This window comes from Adelges cooleyi, unplaced genomic scaffold (assembly GCF_023614345.1).
Source record: "Adelges cooleyi isolate 19-005CV unplaced genomic scaffold, UGA_ACOO_1.1 ACOO_flye_CR_arks_rails_tigmint_CR_PRNA_167, whole genome shotgun sequence".
NCBI lineage: Eukaryota > Metazoa > Arthropoda > Insecta > Hemiptera > Adelgidae > Adelges > Adelges cooleyi.
Genome location: NW_026095824.1, coordinates 2,957,665 through 2,976,760, shown reverse-complemented (window position 1 = coordinate 2,976,760; position 19,096 = coordinate 2,957,665). Strand labels below are relative to the sequence as shown.

At 31.6% G+C, this 19,096-nt stretch overlaps 3 protein-coding genes across 4 annotated transcripts; 1 reads left to right on the top strand and 2 right to left on the bottom strand.

Moving 5' to 3' along the window:
• Nucleotides 1–1,139: 1,139 nt before the first annotated feature.
• On the bottom strand, nt 1,140–3,578 carry LOC126832756 (mRNA-decapping enzyme 1B). The gene is given in 4 exon segments (XM_050563669.1): nt 1,140–1,713; nt 1,716–1,871; nt 1,970–2,490; nt 2,687–3,578. Coding segments are annotated over 4 exon segments (1,290 nt in total). The 5' UTR covers nt 3,169–3,578; the 3' UTR covers nt 1,140–1,582.
• Nucleotides 3,579–4,241: 663 nt separating this feature from the next.
• LOC126832782 (uncharacterized) lies at nt 4,242–7,854 on the top strand. Its single transcript, XM_050563725.1, has 14 exons — nt 4,242–4,527; nt 4,763–4,897; nt 4,997–5,155; nt 5,224–5,309; nt 5,376–5,503; nt 5,580–5,739; nt 5,807–5,883; nt 6,039–6,202; nt 6,272–6,472; nt 6,543–6,649; nt 6,713–7,032; nt 7,100–7,220; nt 7,311–7,466; nt 7,580–7,854. Exons 1-14 carry the CDS (start codon nt 4,461–4,463, stop codon nt 7,682–7,684), a joined length of 1,986 nt encoding a protein of 661 aa, XP_050419682.1. The 5' UTR covers nt 4,242–4,460; the 3' UTR covers nt 7,685–7,854.
• Nucleotides 7,855–13,394: 5,540 nt separating this feature from the next.
• On the bottom strand, nt 13,395–17,811 carry LOC126832832 (uncharacterized). Of its 2 annotated transcripts, XM_050563825.1 has the most exons (12): nt 17,541–17,811; nt 17,427–17,456; nt 17,338–17,361; nt 17,019–17,072; nt 16,827–16,856; nt 16,706–16,744; nt 15,830–15,916; nt 15,662–15,712; nt 15,103–15,129; nt 14,680–14,772; nt 14,302–14,539; nt 13,395–13,466 (listed from the first exon to the last, which is right to left on the bottom strand). In XM_050563825.1, exons 1-12 carry the CDS (start codon nt 17,596–17,598, stop codon nt 13,427–13,429), a joined length of 771 nt encoding a protein of 256 aa, XP_050419782.1. In that variant the 5' UTR covers nt 17,599–17,811; the 3' UTR covers nt 13,395–13,426. The 2 variants fall into 2 exon arrangements, with proteins under 2 accessions (XP_050419782.1, XP_050419783.1); XM_050563826.1 differs by lacking the exon at nt 15,103–15,129.
• Between the last annotated feature and the right edge of the window lie 1,285 nt (nt 17,812–19,096).

Sequence of the window (19,096 nt, the reverse complement as noted above, 5' to 3'; positions counted from 1 at the left end):
ATCATTTTCCATAATTTGTTTCCAATGATAAACTTGTGGGAGGCTTCTCCCTCGCATTTTCCCCCTTAGACGATATCTTACTAATTTAAATCTAAATCTTTGGTTGGAATTACCTACATCTTCAATTTTGGGATATATTTTTCATGCTGTGATAATTTTCAAATTTAATCAGAGTTCAGAAATTTACTGCTGCTGCAAAACAAATGTTTCCTTTTGTTATGACTCATCAAATTTTTTGCTCCTGTTCATCTCTGAAAAATCACTCTTAAAATTATCCGTCTACAAACAGATTATTAATTACAAAACAATTACTAACCGGGAAGCTAATCATATTATAAACGTTTTTTCTTTTTTTTTTTTTAACTTTTTTTTATTAGATCACAGAATAGATGAAATGATTAAATCATAAATATATATGAAAACATTGTAATATAGTGTATGTTTTTACAAGACCGAGTATTGTTCAATAACTTTTCATAGTATTATATCGTTTACATTTATAATATAAAGCTTCTCAAGAGATAACTAGAATCAATCACAACATTTTTACCATATAAATTAAATCATTTACATATACATAGTTTCAGTTTTTTTTTTAAATATATATAACACATTGATTATAGATATTCCATTACTTTATTCTTATTATTTTTTTTTTTAATAATTAAAATGACAAAATTGCACGTAAATCGTTATATATATGCGTGTTTTGAGACACAGTACAATACATACACAATTATAATTTACATATACACTAATTTAATATTTAAAATATGGTAAACTATGAATATACATATATATTCATTAGTTTTACATAGTTTTATCTTAGGCTATTGTTTGGAATTCATTTTTTTTTTTTTAAATTAATAGTTACTGATAAGTTAATTTATGAGATTATAAGAAAACGATACACGTAATCATAGAAGCGGAGTCGTAACTTTTTTTTTTGTTTTAATGGATTCTAATTTCAAAAATAAAAAATAAATTAACTATCGGAATAACCAAAATACTTAAAAGATAGAAAAAAAAATTGTTTTTTAAAACTCTTTTAAGCATAGGGTAAAAGAAACAAAATTAATATGGTCAAAAAAAAAAAAATAATAATAATAATAATACTAAAAGAAATATTGCGCAAGTTGTAAATTGCAAAACAATGTTCGAGCAGGAAATTAATGAAATTCTTAATATTAAATAAATATACCATTGACAAAAAGTACGCTGTATTTACTTTTATATAAAATAATAATGAGGTCAATTTTTTAAATTATTTTTTATAATCCAAATGTTTACATAATGCGAAAAATAAATCAAAATAATTTAAATGACTACTGTGGATATTTTATTTTAAAACTGTTATATTGGTCGAGATTTTTAAAACATAAAAATATCTTTCGTTTTAATTCGCGGCAATATATAATACGTATATATATGTATTCCTTATACATATACATTATCGCGGTCAGGGTGAAATAATGGTATGCAATTTTGTTTGTTTTTGTCAAAATAAAGTTTTTTTTTTCTATTGAAGTGATTTTGTTACTCGTGTGTTAAAGTAATGGAATATTTTAGGATGCGCTAAGATTTAATTTCTTAACAACGATTTGACGTAGGCTTCGTGTATTTTCACCATAAAATCCGGATCGTTTTTCAACAAGTAATCGAAAGCCTGCAGCAACTGATTTTTCGTCAAGGGTTCGAGTTTGGACGCCGCCGCCGCAGTTTGGGTTCGTTCAGCGTCATCGCGTTAACGGAAGACGTGACGAGTTCGTCTTCGAAATCGTCCATGATGAATCTGGTGGGCGGCATTAGTTCATCCGACTCGATCGTGTTCCTATGCGATTCTACTATCTTACTTATCGAGGACGTCGAACCTGGGAAAAACGATAAAATATGGATTTTTTCATTTAAAATATTTGCCAACAGCTGTTTTGGTAATTAGAATTAAAAACACAGTAGCAATAATATTTACCCATTGCCGTGTCAGATTTGTCAATAGAGGATTCATTGGCATTGAGAAACTGTTCAATTAGCGACGCGCTATAATGACTTTCTTTAGTTTTATGATATCCGTTACTACGGTGAACGTGTCCATTGCTGTCCTCTTGCTGTTGGGGGGTCGTAGATTGATTCGAGGAAGTCCGAGGCTTTGGATTGCTGAACAGACATTGGTTCACTGGCTTGGCACGCTCGGCGGCCGGCGATACGGCTACCGGAACGTCCGCCCTGGGCGTTACCGATCGCTGTTGCATTTCGATCTGTTCCACAGTGTGGATCGGGCTGGCCATTAGCTTGTGCATGAGGTTTTCCTTTGACCCGACTTTTAACGCGGGCGTTTGGGTACTCGCGTAATTCGACAACGACGGTAATCCTTCGGAAAAATTTTTCCCGCTTCCCGCCTTGGCAAAGAAGTCCATCACGCACTGAGGGGGAGCGCTTTCCTCGATTTTTTTGGTCGGCGTTACAGTTCCTTTGGTACTGGTCTTGTTAGCCCTGAAATTGATAAAAACAAATGTCATTGTTGTGTAGCGCAGCAGCAGCAAAGGTAGTGGCCACTATAGGTAACAACTTTATCATGGCTAAGTTAAATTTGGTCACTCGGTATCACAATTAATAGCTAATACAGAGAAATATATTAACATAATATTATGTAGGTAAAGCAGTTACAATATTATATTAAATGTCTCACCTATAATCTTCTTGAGCTCTGCTCAGCATCGAAACGAGATCGATACTTTTTGCAGAACCCGTTTCTTTTTTAGTGGATTTTTCATTTTGTTTCTCGGCCAAATTCTTTACTAGTGTTTTTAGCAGCGTAGATATTTTGGTACAATCTTGTTTGTCATAAAACCAAACGCCGTAAATCGAATTATTAGAGTTTCTGTACAACAAAAACGGTTCCTGAAGTTGAAGATCCAGTCCGTTTTCAATTGGCTCTGTCAAGTTATTCGTATTCAATCTGTTCATTATCATTAGACTGTGAAAAGGTTCGGCCGATCTGCTGTAAACGTGTAGCGTGCCCTCGATATTGGTTTTTTGCCACGCATTTACATCGGCGTTAAACGAATACAGTGCAACGTGTCCAGCCGTTTGCACAATGCTATCCACGTACGGGTCGACTCGTTGCAGCGCGGAGAGGTTCATTTTTGCTTCTGAATCGCCGTAACTCATTTTAAATGACCAACTAAGTGAGGTCTAGTAGTGTTTTAAATAGAGATCAATGAGTATTATGTCGAGGGAAAAACGCAGTGGGCGGTATTACCGGTGTGGTGTTGTGTAATTTTTTTTTTTTAATTTTTCACACAAATTCCCATTTCTACATCAGTCGATCAGGACGATGATAACATTGGCGCTCTGTAAAAAAATATACTGTTTCACTGTGTGTTGATTTTCGCTAATAAATCGGCGATCGACGGATAACAAGTTCACGAATGATCAAATATAACAACATGAAACTTTAAAATAACACTTCAAAAATATAATAAGTTAAATTCAAAAAAAAAATTAGTCAAAAACAAAAATGTGAGCGTTTCAACATCAAAACTAACCACAAGATATTCAATGATTATGTACACAGTACACACACCATACAGTTTTTGTTACACAAAAAAGTGGGAGATTTCGCAACTTACAAAATTGTAAACAAGCGATTGTGATACCGGTGACCGGGTAACGAATGGTCGTCGGGCGGTTACCACTGCGGTTACGCAGGCGGCGTTCGAGAGATTTGAAAATCCTGTACAAAATATGGCCTCTAGCGACCAAAATTTTAAACTAAAACCATTGATTTAAGAATAATATTATAATATAAAGAATGATTTCAGATTACTATATATTACACCTACGATTTTTTTTTCTAATATATTCTAAAATCAACGCTACAGCCACGATTTATGATAATTATTACTGGATCTGTATCTTAGTTTCTAATTAGTTACTATTTCTTTTGAATAACACGAGTTGCAGCGTGCACTCTTTGCCAGATTGCATTAGATGCAACGTGGAAATTGTGTAGGTTTTATTTTTTAAAAACAATTTTCAATAAAAAAATCAACGTTACCGTGGTCAAGCCATCAACTCGACCGTATTCTGTGTCTTCAACGACATCAACAGTTGGCAGCCTGGTGTTACAGCAGGCTGCCAACTGTTGCAGTTGTGGAAATTGATACGAGCCAATGTTCGTTATTTTGGAGGGAATTCGTTGTGATAATGTATCTGATAATAATTTATAATAATATAATATATATAAATATTGTTAATTAATAATTATAGTTTCTTTTTTCTGTTTGTACTTTGTTTCTGTGTTGCTGGTTTCACACACTTGTTTTGTTTGCATTATCCTTTAGGGTTACGATCCAGGTTCCTTCACTCCAGGAAGTCCAGGTCCATTCGGCGGCCTCAGCTCTTAATAATTCATATAATATATGTTGTGCACATAAAGTTGGTTTTGCAATTGTCATAAAATGGAGGATGCCCTGGATTACTTCTATGACCGAAATAAGTTTTTCGATGAATTGTCTCAGAGCATTGGTAAGCTTTATGTTTTGTAACGACAATAATTAAACTATCCAATTGTAGTTTAAATTCAAAACTATTATGGTCGTATGAAAATAAATACTTGAAAATTTTAATCGACGTGTACTGAACAATAAAGTATTTTTTTTCTAATATAAAACTGTTTACAGTAAAAGTATTCATACAGTGAAACCTCTTAATGCCTAAATAGAAACATAGGTGTTATAATATTTTATTTATTTGTTTTTAGAGAGAAAAAAGTTGTCCAAGAATGCAGCGTTTACTAATTACTTTAAGTTTGAGTTTAAAGATGTTGTCCAACACAATGGTTTAAACGATGAAGAAATGACTATTATATGTAAATTGCTTTGTACTGTCGATTTGAGTAAGTAATACCTACAATACCTAGTGATGTGCCTTTATTTCTCATAAAGTTGTTTGAACAAACTGTGTGTTTACATTTTACGACATTGTAATGTTCTAGATTTATTCAACTTCAAACAATTTCTCTTAGTATTCGTACCAGAAGAACCTACGATACCGTCTAAACTATGCGAGGACCTTATAATTTGGAGTTTATCGGTGTACCGAAAAAATGATATTGAATGTAAAAAAGTTCATTATTTTTTTAATTGGCTCCTGTGTATGTATATTATTGTATAACTCATAATATTATGACGTCTGTAGTTCAATGTCGATTTTATTTTTCAGACGTAGTCGAAGAAAAGTTAACAAATTTAGACGCCATCGATAAATATTATAATTTTCTTTTCATGCTCTGCAATATTGGAAATCTAGTAAGTACCCATCAACCCGTCGTAATTAGCCTGGTAATTAACGAAGCGTTACGCTCCTTTCCGTAGTGTCAACCGGTTGCCGGTATCGTTTATTGTCTGACCAAACCCGAAGACGTACAAAAATGGATGATTACGCGATGCAAAATCCACAAGCACGTGCACAAGAATCAACCGCACATCGATAAATTGCTAGCGTAAAATGCATTGTTGGCGTTTGTTGAAAATAAACGTCGTGTAATTTGTATTTTGTTTTCCTTTTTTTTTTTTTAGTTTATTCGAAAGTTTAAGTACAGTTCAAGAAACTCGTTGCAAAGGCCTTTTCGACAACAAGACAAAGTACTATACGGAACTGGCGTTTGGACTACGCAGCGTCCGCAAAGAAATCGCGTACCCGCATGCGTCGACCTATTCTCGGCAACTTACAGAATTCGTAAATGATGCTCGACCTCTGTGTGTGTATTCACGTGGATTAATATTGTTAGTTTATTTTTTTACAGAGAAGACAAAATTTCGACGGCGTTTCGTTTAGTAAAATCCATATTAACAACGAAAAACCTAAATTCGTTTTGCCCAGGTAAAGGAAAAAAAAACTACTTTGATATTGGTTTCTTATGCGACATACTAAAAAAAAAAAAAAACCAATCTAATAGTTAATAAAACTACGACGATTATGTTGTGTAACTATCAAAGTTTGGGGGTGAAATCAAAATAATTTCGATTGTATTTCAGCGCTAAAGATTTAGCAAAAGCTTATATGAGACCGAGTATTTCCAACAACAGTTTGTTGCATTTGAACAATATCAGCGGCTGGTGCAAACTACTGATGAACACCGACGAACAATTGAACCTACAACAGAGATTTTCAAACAATTTGGCTCACACGCTCGACCAAAGTAAAACCGTGGCTTATATATGTACTTTTTAATGTTCAAAGACTAATATTATTTATGTGTTCCGGTTAGTTTTGAAAAACGAACTGAATTGGCCGGAGCCGAAGAAAAAGAAGTTTCTGTACGATATTTTGCAATTTCAAAAATTCGCTCATCGCGGCTTGGCGGCAGTGAACGGATTCATTTTCCAATATCTGCTGTCGTGGGACGGCATACAGTACGTTCGAATCGTCTACGAACTCTTTGAGTATTTGTCGTTCACGTCGGAAGAAGGTATTAATTCGATATTTTTTTTCGGTGTGGCCAAATTATTATTCATTAATTTTTTAATAATTACACACAGAACTGAAGATAAGGTTTTTGGAAAAACTACACGCTTTGTTTATTTCCGGCGACGAGATAATGTACAAAATGATTATAACTTCGTTGACCAACCTGGTCTGTAACTTGGTAAGTTTTTTATTTACGAGTTAGGTATTTGGTGTTTTACTATAATTATGTTTTACCTTAAAGCATTTAAACGCGAGACAAACCAAAACCGTTTGCGAATGCAAATTGTTCGGACCGAAATTAAGAGAAACGACCGAGTTTGAAATAGTCAAAAGTCTAATAGAGTACGTGTCGCACTGTTGTTCCATGTGTGTCTACCATTATCCCGAAGACGAACAACTCAAGCACACGGTCTATACGTTTTTCGAAAAGGTATCGGTTTTGGAAAACCTCGAACCCGCGGTTTGGCCGTTTTGGACCATCATGCCGCCCAATGTGTTCTACAACGGACTTATGTCGATCAATCTATGCTGGTTGGACAGACTGGCCAAACTCATGTTGAGGTTTGTGGCCACCGCGGACGATACGTAATAGAACTCGACGTCGTCTGTATTTACGTATGTTTTTTAGGCATATCAATTACGACACCGACAGGATAGCGGAAATAAGCGAAACCGCGTGGATCGAAAAGACTCTACGCAGATTCGAGTTGTACATGGCCGATTTGTACAACGCTCTACGTCTCGGAAAGGTATTCAACACACGATTGTCCTTTAGTTTTTATCGATTAAAATTGATTTGATTCGTAACGTGATCGCCGTGCGTTCTGTGTTTTCCATAGTTGTTTGACAAACGCAAAGAAGGATTTTTGTTCAGCAACTTGAACGAGTGCGAAATCGAAAAAGACTTGAGAATGGTCAATTTGAACTTGTGTTTTCATTTGGAAAAACACATTGCCTTGGCGCCGTATTTCATGAAAATCGGAAACGCGAACAAGGTGAGCGAGAGCGACTAATGGAATTGTTCTGATAAATCGCTCAGATTTTAAAATAACAACCCAATCCGATTAAACATTTTTAATTCTAAGTATATTCTCATTTAAATTTCAAGCACCCGATGGACATACTTCAAACTGAGGCTCCCAACGTGTACAACTTGCTCTCGATACTCGACGAAAAGTTACAAATGGAAGACTCGTATGATTCGCAAACGTAACGACGTACAAACCGTTATTTTATGTTTCTAAAAATCATTCGAATTACTGCCACGTGTTATTATAATTTTTTTTTATATAGTATTAAGAAACTTGATAAAATGATTAGTATCTAATTCATTTTTACTTGTTAGCAATTTATTATTTTTAGTTGTGAGTTTTAAACTTAAGTTTTTAGAAAAAAAATATAATTTTTCTAGTTTTTTTTTTTTTTTCAATGACATCGAGTCGATAGAGTTTTTTCACTTACACTACATTGTTATTTATAAACACTTGACAGTAATTGAAAAACTTTGACGACGACGATGATGACTAACCTCATCGATCGGTATACGATAAGTGTATTTCTGACCGATGTGGTTCAAGCACACATTTTATTTTTAAAAAAACAGTTTATTCGAAAACGGTTCTATTGATGAAACAAAAATTTAGAATGATTTTAAGTTCATTTTAAGTTGGTTCAGGCACATTGTGTGTGAGAAAATTGTCTTTTTTGGACCTAGGTAGGTCAATTTAAAAAAAAAAATTATCCAAAAACACCTCATGTTCCCGGCTCTGTAATTTAACCGCCGATAGTGGTATATACATGAAACCTGCACAGTTGAAATTCTAATTGAGTGTACTTTAACCATGTTTAAAAAAATATATAAATAGTAAATAATCAAAATTAATTATACATTGTACATCCATATTTGTTATAACTTATAAATGTAAACAATTGACACTGTTTACCGCTTTTCCATAGACATTTTATAATAAAGAATACAAATAAGAGGAGGGAGTAGAAGTAAGAACAAAATTTTTGAATAGATTAGACAATGAAACACGAGTTTACTTATTCTGTGAATATTATTTTTATTGGTAGACAGGTGTATGTAATATACATAATATCATTTGTATGATAGCTAATAAAATATATGTTATTTGTAATACATTGTTATTAGAGAAATCTGAAGTTTGAAACACAATATTATGATAAACAAAGATGAACATTTTACAATATACACATATTAGTAAGCAGATGAATTTTCATAATGCGTCACGGATCTTGGATACTGCCGTTCTGTACATGAATTTAAATTAAAATTAAGTCAGGCTCCTTGATAAATTACCAAGTACAAGGCGTTTCCATTTTAAATAAAATCTTAGGATTTACTGGTTGTATCCATTGTTTAAATTTCGAAATAATTGTGATTTTAAAATATCAAACTATTATATGTGTAAAATAGTCGGTTAAAAAAAAACATTTTAAGTATATATAATAATTAAACATTTTCAGCGCATTGTTGAAAATAATTAAAAAACTGCTCGCATGTTGTTTGTAAGTCACAAAAACTTATATTATTATCAACCAACTTACAGTCGTTTGAAAAACAAATGATAAAACTGCTATTTCAATTACACTCTTATAACCTATACAGGGTGTTCCAGCGTGGAAGGTAAGTAATAGGTGACTGGACATCTGTGGGACCCTCAAATAAGCCCCCCGTTTTCATTTTTTCGATAAGTAAAAAATTGAAGATTTGAACAGTTAAGTAAAAAAATAACGACTTAAAAAAAAAAAAAATTATGCCTTGTTAATCAGTGAAAAATCTCTTATCTCTCCCTATCCCCTACCCACTATCTCCCACCCCCTATCACCAGACTTAGCCCTTGTGATTTTTTTTTTTTTGTTTTCTAGACTAAACAGCTGGCGTACGAGTCCGCAACACCACGGGATACATTTTTATGTCTCGTTCTGCGTCCGCTCCTTTTTTTCGCGCCTCGATACCATTCGAAATATTTTTCGTTGCTAACCCAAAACAAACACTTGGCTTGTGACAATGGTAACCACGGTACTCGAATGGTAGGCGATGATTAATTTTATGTTGTGGCCAAAAGCTTTTTAGTAGTTTTTTAATAATTGGCCTTAATCGATTTGTTGGCAAAACGTTCACTTGGCTAGTTATTTTAAATCAGTTCATTAACCATGAATTTAAGTTTGTTCGTCGTGAAAACAACACATAATTAAAAAAATTTAACATCCCCTCCCCATCCTCATCCCAATTTCAACCCTCATCCTGATAACCACCCCCAACCCCATCCTTCATCTCTAACTCTCACCCCCTATATCTTATCTTATCAGATAAATCAGCTGTTATTTTTCGTTATGATAACCGGTGTCTGTGTCGAATTTTTCCGTTTGTGTTCCAAAGTAAAAACCTCATCTCTTGTCTGAGCAGATAAATCGGCTGTTATTTCTCGTTATGATAAGCGGTGTCGCTATGATTTTTTTAGGTCATTTTTTTTTTTACTTAACCGTCGAAACCTTCAATTTTCGACTTATCGAAAAAATGAAAACGGGGAGCTCATTTGGGAGTCCCCCAGATGTCCAATCACCTATTACTAACCTTTCATGCTGGAACACCCTGTACGAGTTTTATAAAATTGCAAAAACTTACCAGGCGGGCAGTTCATGTTGTTGGTGGAGGTGGTGGTTGTAGTCCTGGATGTACTGGTGGTGGGTGGTGGTGGTCCTGGAGGCCGTGTTGGTCGTGGTCCTCGATGTCCTGGTGGCAGTAGTTGTTGTGGACCTTGTCCCGGAGGACCTGTTGGTGGTGGACCTTGTCCCGGGGGTCCTGTTGGTGGTCCTGGATGCACTGGTGGTCGTGGTGGTAGTGGTGGTAGTGGTGGTAGTGGGTAGTGGTGGTCGCGCTATCGGAGCTGAAAAATCGAGAAAAAATTACTTAAGTATACATATATATATATATTATTTTGTATTAAATTTTACAATTTTTTTTTATCCAAAACCGTTTCGACAATTAAAGCATTATAGCATGTTATACGCATTTTAAGCTTTATTGAAAATAACTTTAAAACTGCTAGTATATTTGGTAAAGCGCTGATATCAAACACTGATATTATCCGTTAACTTACGTTTACCCCCCTTGTCACCTGAAATATTGAAAAAAAAAAAATTACTTAAATATTTTTTTGTAAACTTGTGTAGTATAAATTATGTATTTTAATTTTATCAAAACCGTTTAATTCGATTATAGCCACATGTAATATTCTCAAAATAATATCATAACAGGACATAGAAAATTATACAATATATGCATGAACTTGGCAAACGTATATTCTTATTTTCGACAATTTAAGGCATTTATAGCATTTATTTTAAGCTTTATTGAAAATAATTTTAAAACTGTTAATATATTTGGTAAAGCACATATTAAACTGATATTATCCATTAATACTTACTAACTCCCGGGTGACCTGAAATATTGAAATAAAAAAATTACTTAGTATTTTTTTTTTATCCTTGTGTATAAATATTATATATTTTAAATTTTAATACAAAAGCGTTTAGATTTATTATAGGTAGCCATATATATGTTTCACGCATATGTTATATATAAAATCATTTTATTACTGGATAAAGAAAATTATATAATTTTGCCAATGATCATAGATTTATATAATATAAATAACTTAATGGGTATACGTAGTTTGAATTTATTTTTCAAAAAAAAAAATAATCACATCATACTAAAAATATTTTACTCATATGGAAAAGCATTTTATTTTAACAAAACTCATTGTTGTTATATTTGTATAGTAAATGTTTTTGAGATATGTTGTACGTTCAACGTTCAAATTTGAACAAAATGGTAAATTCAAAATAGTTTAAGGTCCCAAATTCTCTAATGAATTGTCTTAAGCCAGATATATTAAACACTACAATATTAGCCAGAAACTACTGCTTCTTAAAATACATTATATCATTATCTATAATCCACTACTCTAAATCGAATACAGCGTGCAGTGATATTGCTGTGCAAAAAATGATTAGAACAGTTCTAATTAACTATGCACACAGTCTGGAACCCGGAAAATATCATTAACCCAAATACCCATTACATTTTTTTTTTTTTTTTGCCACAGTTTTTAAGAACCTAATGTATGAAAACTAAATTTGACTACAACAGTTGTAAACAAACGGTAAGCTGTTGCTATAGGTACCACAAGCTTTGTATATTTCAAGAATTTTACAAAAAACAATTTTTATGGTTTTACTTAACATATTTTGTTTTGCAGTTGTTATTGTCATTTACATGTTTCACCTATTGTATTTCTTGCACGGTAGCATCTTGATGTATCAATAATTATATATATATATTTCTTTTTTAAAGACAACTATTGATTCCGTTTTACAACTCACGTTTAAACGTGTATTTACTAAACAGAATACGTTTGAAAAAAACAACTTGTTTTCAGTAAACAACAAATCATGATATTTTTTATTGCGCGTAGGCAATCTGTATAATGACTTTAATCTTAAAAAAATGTAATGTAAAACAACGAACAGGATAATAGGACGAATCTCTCACTGGTATTTGTCATATATAATGTATTAAATGTAAGGTAATTTTTAGCTTTGTACAACGCATAGAAATTTTAGCTAAAATGTATAATACAAGTTATAATATAATACACTACACTTAAAATAGTAATAAATAAGCTCAACGACCCGCGCCCTTATCTTTTTGTCGTAAGGGGTGAAATATAAATAGACATTTGGATTGTTTTAATTTTAGTTAGATTCTTCTGTGTATATACAAAAGCTTATACATTTGTATGCTATGAATGTTTTTATGTACGTACCTTTAGACATAGATATCACAGCCGTTATAATGAGAATAACGTTTTTTAAATTCATATTTTTAAATGTGTACCTTGAATATGTATTTAGCATAAAATGCTAAATGGAATTTCTTAATTTTTCGATTTCACACACTAAGAAGGTACCTATAGAATACTATACTAGAGCAACAGTGCAATTGCTTACATAATATACATATGTGCTGCACAAAATCGTTTGTCTCATTTGGTAGGTGAAGGCAGTTTACTACATTGTTGTTGTGTTCATTATTTGCGAAAATGTTTGGCCAATGAATTGTGTGTACTATTGTTGCAAATAAAAAAGCTAAAATTTATTGTTTAGTTTCATACAGATACACCAAACACTTCTTCTTACAAAAAACACGTTTAAGTAATGCTAAAATATGTTTTAAAGGTATACTTAAGACTTTTAAAAATATTGTATATTTTTGTTTATGATCGTGCTTAAAAGTAAAGAACAGATTCGTTTTGTATCGAAGTGAAATAATGTGAAGTCGCTTAATAAATAGTAAAATATAATATATGTTAACATAAAAAAAAAAGTAACTTATTATAATGTTTATTCACATTAATAAAACAGTAACAATGTGTAAAAAATAATTGGGACTAATGATAATGATATAAATTACTTTTAGGTATAATCAAATATTTATAAGAATGGATACATTAATTGATAATTATATTTGTTAAAGGAATATTGTGTGTTGTTAACTTCATTTATAAATAGAGGTACAGCTCTTATGGTAATACCAATTATTAAATTGTTTATAAATATATATATATGCTTTGTTTTAGCACTTTATATATAAAGTATGGAAAATAATAAATCTACTAAATGTATTAAAACACAACTTGTGCGGAGGAAAAAAAAGACCAGGTCATTAGTTGTGTAAAATATGAAGGTACTTCTCAATTGTACAAGCGTCATTCTGAATGAGTGAAGTCAACAAGTTATGTACGTCTTGATTATATTTAAATTATAGCTTCAAATATATATATATATATATAAACAAATTAACAATCTTAGATCCAATTTCGTTTGAAAATGGTACTTGCTCGGCCAATGAAAGCCAGTTGGATTAGAATTTTACTGTCGCATGCAAAATTTCAATGTTTATGCTAAATCCAAAAAAACTTAAACAAGGATTATTGCGTAGAAAGTATTTATTTTGTAAATTTTGTTTTATTTTTTTAGGTACCGTGTAAGTATTTTTGTAAGATAATAAGTATGCTGTAAGCAAAAAAAAAAAAAACAACTAAAATGATTAGCGACAATTTCATTAATGGGCTAAAACCAAGGTTACCACACATACCAAGGTAACCATATGCATCAAACTAAAATAACAAAACTGAAAATAGCTTAAGATACTTAATTTACAAACTATGGGTTTTACCGAAAACATTTTCCTACAAAAGTTGTTGATTTTGATGAGAACATATTTTGTTTGGTCAACATGCAAATTACATGGTTTCCATTACAAAACAAAAACCGTGTTTTTCACCGTAAGTCGGCCATTTTGAATTTTGGACCTTATTTTTAACATTTTTATAACGTCCCCATTTGTGCTCTAAAAGTCTCTCTAATAAGCAACTTTTCGATTGGATTAGTATTTCGGTAGAAAACTCGATTAGTATTTTAAAATGGGACACACTGTATACAAAAATCAAATATCGTTAGCTATATACATAATATATATTTTTTTGTAACTGAAAACCATTTTTTACCAGTAGAACGATAACTTTCTAACGTGTACAAAACTCCTCATAAACCAGAGGCTCAAATTTAGGTTTCCTATTGATATAATGTGCCAGGTTTACAATACTCTTTGAAAGCAAGAGTATTGTTCAAGGAGTTTTATATGGGCAATTTATAAGGAAAAAATGCTTTTTTTTTTTTATGATAATTTTCGACAATCGAACGATTTATTGAACTTAGAAAATACTTTATATATACTTTGTCGCTTGATCGAGAAGTAACTCTTGCGATGGACCTTTGTAGTCGTACCAAATTTTGCCGTCGACTTTATAGTATTTGATACTGTCTCCTTTTATATTTACTAGACAACAAATTCTTTCGTCATGTTCATCGATATCAGCGGCCACTATAAATTCGTCCCAACCCACAATACTTTTGTACACTCCTATTAGAGTACACAAATCAGAATATTCCTTGAATTTTATAGTAACTCCAGCTAAAAAAAAAAAAAAATTAACCATACTTGGCTCATTTTATACTGCTTTTCTTCGTTGTTTGTACAACACGGTTATAATATAATCGTCGAGAAGGTAGTTTTAATTGTACGCCAGATGAGATTATACAAAATATACATACTTAATACTTCTCGCACTGCAAGTCTTATAGCTGCCGAAGTTCTAGATCTTCTTCTATATCCCAGTTGTTCTAGAGTAGCGTCTTCGAAACAGCCTAAATAAAATAAATCAAAATAATTAGTTGCATTAGATTTTGAGAAAAAAAAACTATCAGTTTTTCCTGAAAATATAAACATATTGCGAATTCATTTTAAACGTCTTCGAATAAGATTCAAATTTGTTTATTTAAAAATATTTTTCGAATAACTTTTTTTCTTCATTTCCCGTTTTTGAACTTATCTTAGTAATAACACTCTTAGAGAGTTGTAAGAGAGAAAAACTCTGGAAAACGGGGTGCTCCCTCTTCTCTTAAAACATATCACCAGGACACTCATATTAGAAAGACCTACAACTCTTTAAAAATTCATAAATGCACAATAATTACCTTTTGGTATTTCAGCCGCAGGCGGTGCTGTGAGCAAAATATAAAACATTTTTTATTTTTCATCTATAACTGTCATCGTATAATTGAGATTATATAAACAAAGAGTATGAAATATACACTTCTAGTAGCCATGTTTGAACTATTAACGATTCTACTTAGGTTTTCAACTTGGGTAATCGATACATTAAATAAAATAATATAGGAATATATGTCTTTGAACTTGCATGTATAGTTTTTATTTAGAACTATATGATAATAGAATTTAACGATTGTACAAAAAAGATAAACTTTGATATTTTAATGGAATCAACCCTTATAACAATTTTCTTTCTCTAAATTAAATACAACTGTATTGAGAATACATAAATTATCATTTTTTGTATATATAAATAAAAACTTTAATCAACAGCTACAATTGTACTTCGAGAACAGAGTGATAAATGTATTCTTTGATGTACTAGATCACTGAATTCACCATTTGTTACTGTTGGATACCTACTCTACATGATAATAAAATCCAATAATAAATTGTATAAAATAGTTGAATTTCTGTACTTACATATGGATTTCAGTAATTTTTTTTGCACATTTTTTTGGTACTCTATCTTCTCTGAAAATTTAAAACAAAATCAATTGTAATCTATATCATTTATTAATAATAGAAATCAACTTGTAACTCTATGGTTATTGTCAGTACATTGAATAATTTACTATGCTCTATGCTCACTTTGATATATGTAATCTTTTAGGCGATTATCGCCGTCCAGTGAAAGTAAAGCAAAATCTTCCAACATTTTTTGGTAGTCTGTGTTCTCTAAAATTAATTAAAACAAAACAATTTTCAATTATCATCGGTTGGGTAGGTATAGAAATCAATAATATGTAACTCTATAATTCCCCCAATACATATACAGGGCGTTCCAGCATGAAAGGTAAGTAATAGGTGATTGGACATCTGCATGACCCCCAAATTAGCCCCCCGTTTTCATTTTTTCGATAAGTAAAAAATTGAAGATTTCGACGGTTAAGTAAAAAAATAATGACTGTTATTCAGTGCAAAAAGCACACCTTAAAAGAGGGGTCACATAATTTTCAGTCCCTTTCGGCCCCTAACTCAAAAAATGATAAGAGAGAAATGATTAAAGACCAGAAATAAATGATAAGTGATAGAAGATAAATGCTAAGACATAGTTGATAAGAGATAAATTATGAGAGATTAGAGATAAATGATAAGATATTAAAGGTAAATAATTAGAAACGAGAGATAATAAATAAATGATAAGATATAAATGATTAGAGACTAGAAGAAGGAAATGAATGATAAGATAAGTGATAAGAGAAGAGTTAGGGGCTGAAAAAGACTGAAAATGATGTGATCCCTCTTTTAAGGTGAGCTTTTTGTACTGAATAACATGGAACAATTTTTTGTTTTTTTAGGTCATTATTTTTTTACTTACTTATCGAAACCTTCAATTGTTTACTTATCGAAAAATGAAAACGGGGAGCTTATTTGGGGGTCTCCCATATGTCCAATCACCTATTACAGTTAACATTTCATGCTGGAACACCCTTTCTATACAGTGGTTGACTACTAAACATTTACTTTTCAATATGTGCTCTTTTATGACTTCATCGTCGACTTCTGAAATTAAAATAAAAACATTTTTTACTCGACGAATCAATCAACCAATAGTTCCATAATTATGTGCTGAGAAGTTTATTACCCGGTACAGAAAACAATAAAGCTAATTCCACTGAAAATAACACAAAATAAATAAAGTAAAATTTAAGATTGAACATTACCGATGAATTTGTTTGATAATAATTTGTTGCAATTAATGTCATATATATTTCAACTTAAACCGTTTTCATTGTTATTGTTTTATTTAGTATATATTATATACATGTATGATTACCCTGATTAAAGCCTCCAGTAAGGACGACATCTTGAATGAAATACGGCATAAAATCTGGAATAAACGAATTATAGGTTTAGCTATAAAAAAAAAATACAGAAAGTATTTAAACAACAGATGTGTTTGGAAATAAAAAAAAGTCAAGTTTCAGATATAATCTTAATCGATATAAGCCTGCAGATGAAGTGTATACCGTGTGTTAAGCGGTTACCATTTCACCTCTAACATTACTCATCTTGTTATGTAAAATAATCACTGCCTATAGTAATAAATTATAAGTGAATTCTAATTAAAATTAATTAATTAATATATATTTTACCTCTTGCAATATACATCTGATCGGCTGTAAAAAAATGACATACATAAATATCAAAAATTATTTTGTATGAAAAAAAAATGTATACTGACTTGTCATGATAACCTGCCTTATGTAATCATCTGTAAAACAAGTTAAATTTTGAGGTTTTTTTTTTTTTACAGAATTTTAGTCTCGTGTACGTTTTAATATTATAAAACAATCACCTAAAGCTACCGACACATTGGCCAAAGCGAATGGTAGTAAAATATATAAAATGTTCATTTTTATCTGGAAAAGTAATAAATATTAAAATATCTGCCAAGTTCAACTGAGACGCTAAAACAATGTTTGGTTATTTCAATAATATCTTATTTGAGTGGATCAAAAATATTTTCAAAACCGTATGAGTCAATAAGACTTCTATAAACAAGAGAAAAACCACTAAAAATATTCACATTTTACAATTTTAAATTAGCTTTTTTTTTAATAATAGCCGTTTAAAATTTACCATTTGTACGGTGTTTTTATTTTGACATAGTCTTTATACTTGATTTGGACCTAATCACATAGTGGTTTAAATAGTTCTCTATAATATAATTTTTTTTTTAAACACCATAACATATACTGTAACTGTTGATTATGTATACCAATTCTGTAAACTTGCGATGAAAAGAAATTGACTTACCGGTTAAATTTCAAATGGAAAATATATAAATTAGTAAACTTTACAAAATATATAAAAAAAAATTGACTTACCATCTCGGTTGGATGTGTTTTACTATTACTTAGTCTCAGTCTTCACTGGATGTCCGCTAAGCTGTGGTTGGAAATCAACCAAAGTCTACTATGTGGAAATTTGGTGTTTTTCTATGTGCAATTTTTTTGGTAAACATTTTTCTACTAAAAATGTCAATTGTGCACATAATAAATGTGTAGGTACATTTTTTTGTTGACTTCCTTCGATAAATATTCATAAAACAAGTATTACATTCCATGTAAAAAAAAATTCGAAGGCGATAAAAATCATCAAACGTCGACGATTTTATCGGTTCAAATACGATATTTACACAAGATTTGCGCACAAAGATATTGTCTTGTTATTTTCCAAACTACTTCCTTTTTTTTTGTACATAGCCTTTATTAATAAAAAATATTTGGCTCAGCAATTAAACAGTACTAAAGAGTAAACGTAAGGTTACATTATTAGTAATAACATGATTTTAAACGATAAATATAAAATGATAGATAAAAAAACCAAAAACAACCAGAGAGTGTGCAAAACTAAATGAAATCAATATCGACTTAAATTAAACTGAAAAGCCAGAGCTCTTTAGAAAGGAAAGGTGGATTAGTGGAATGAAGTGGAATTAGCGGGAGGTCAACAACCTCGCATATACCAACGTGACCTGGGACCCAATGTGGAAACGAACTGGAGTGGATTGAAGAGATTAATGATCTCTGATGATTAGGATAAAAGGGGAAAGACGAGAATTGAACGGAAAGGATGGTACAGCTTGAAGGCGTGAAAGAGAACCAGAACAGCCTGCCGAATTGACTGATACCGAACATGTATTGGGAAACGAAGAGGAGATATAACCGGAAAAGAGATTGTTGACTGCGGAAGGGGGGAGAGAACGAAGGGTTTTAACGTGGAGGCCGAGAACGGTGGGTTTAAGAGCGAGGTAATTAAATGGGCAATCATATAAGGGTAGTCTCGAATGCGATTTATATACAAGGGCGACAATAGGAGAGAGAGAGAGAGAGAGAGTGGCAAAACCGA

Bases quoted from the DNA above. Each gene is read 5' to 3' on its own strand.
- LOC126832782 (XM_050563725.1), top strand. From the start codon at position 4,461: ATGGAGGATGCCCTGGATTACTTCTATGACCGAAATAAGTTTTTCGAT. The intron at 5,504-5,579 runs GTAAAATGCATT...TTTTTTTTTTAG, and splicing joins CACATCGATAAATTGCTAGC to TTTATTCGAAAGTTTAAGTA. The intron at 6,203-6,271 runs GTAAAACCGTGG...TGTTCCGGTTAG, and splicing joins GGCTCACACGCTCGACCAAA to TTTTGAAAAACGAACTGAAT.
- LOC126832832 (XM_050563825.1), bottom strand. From the start codon at position 17,598: ATGAACATTTTATATATTTTACTACCATTCGCTTTGGCCAATGTGTCG. The intron at 17,073-17,337 runs GTAAAATATATA...CGTTTATTCCAG, and splicing joins TCAGATGTATATTGCAAGAG to ATTTTATGCCGTATTTCATT. The intron at 15,917-16,705 runs GTAAATGTTTAG...AATTAATTTTAG, and splicing joins AAAAGAGCACATATTGAAAA to AGAACACAGACTACCAAAAA.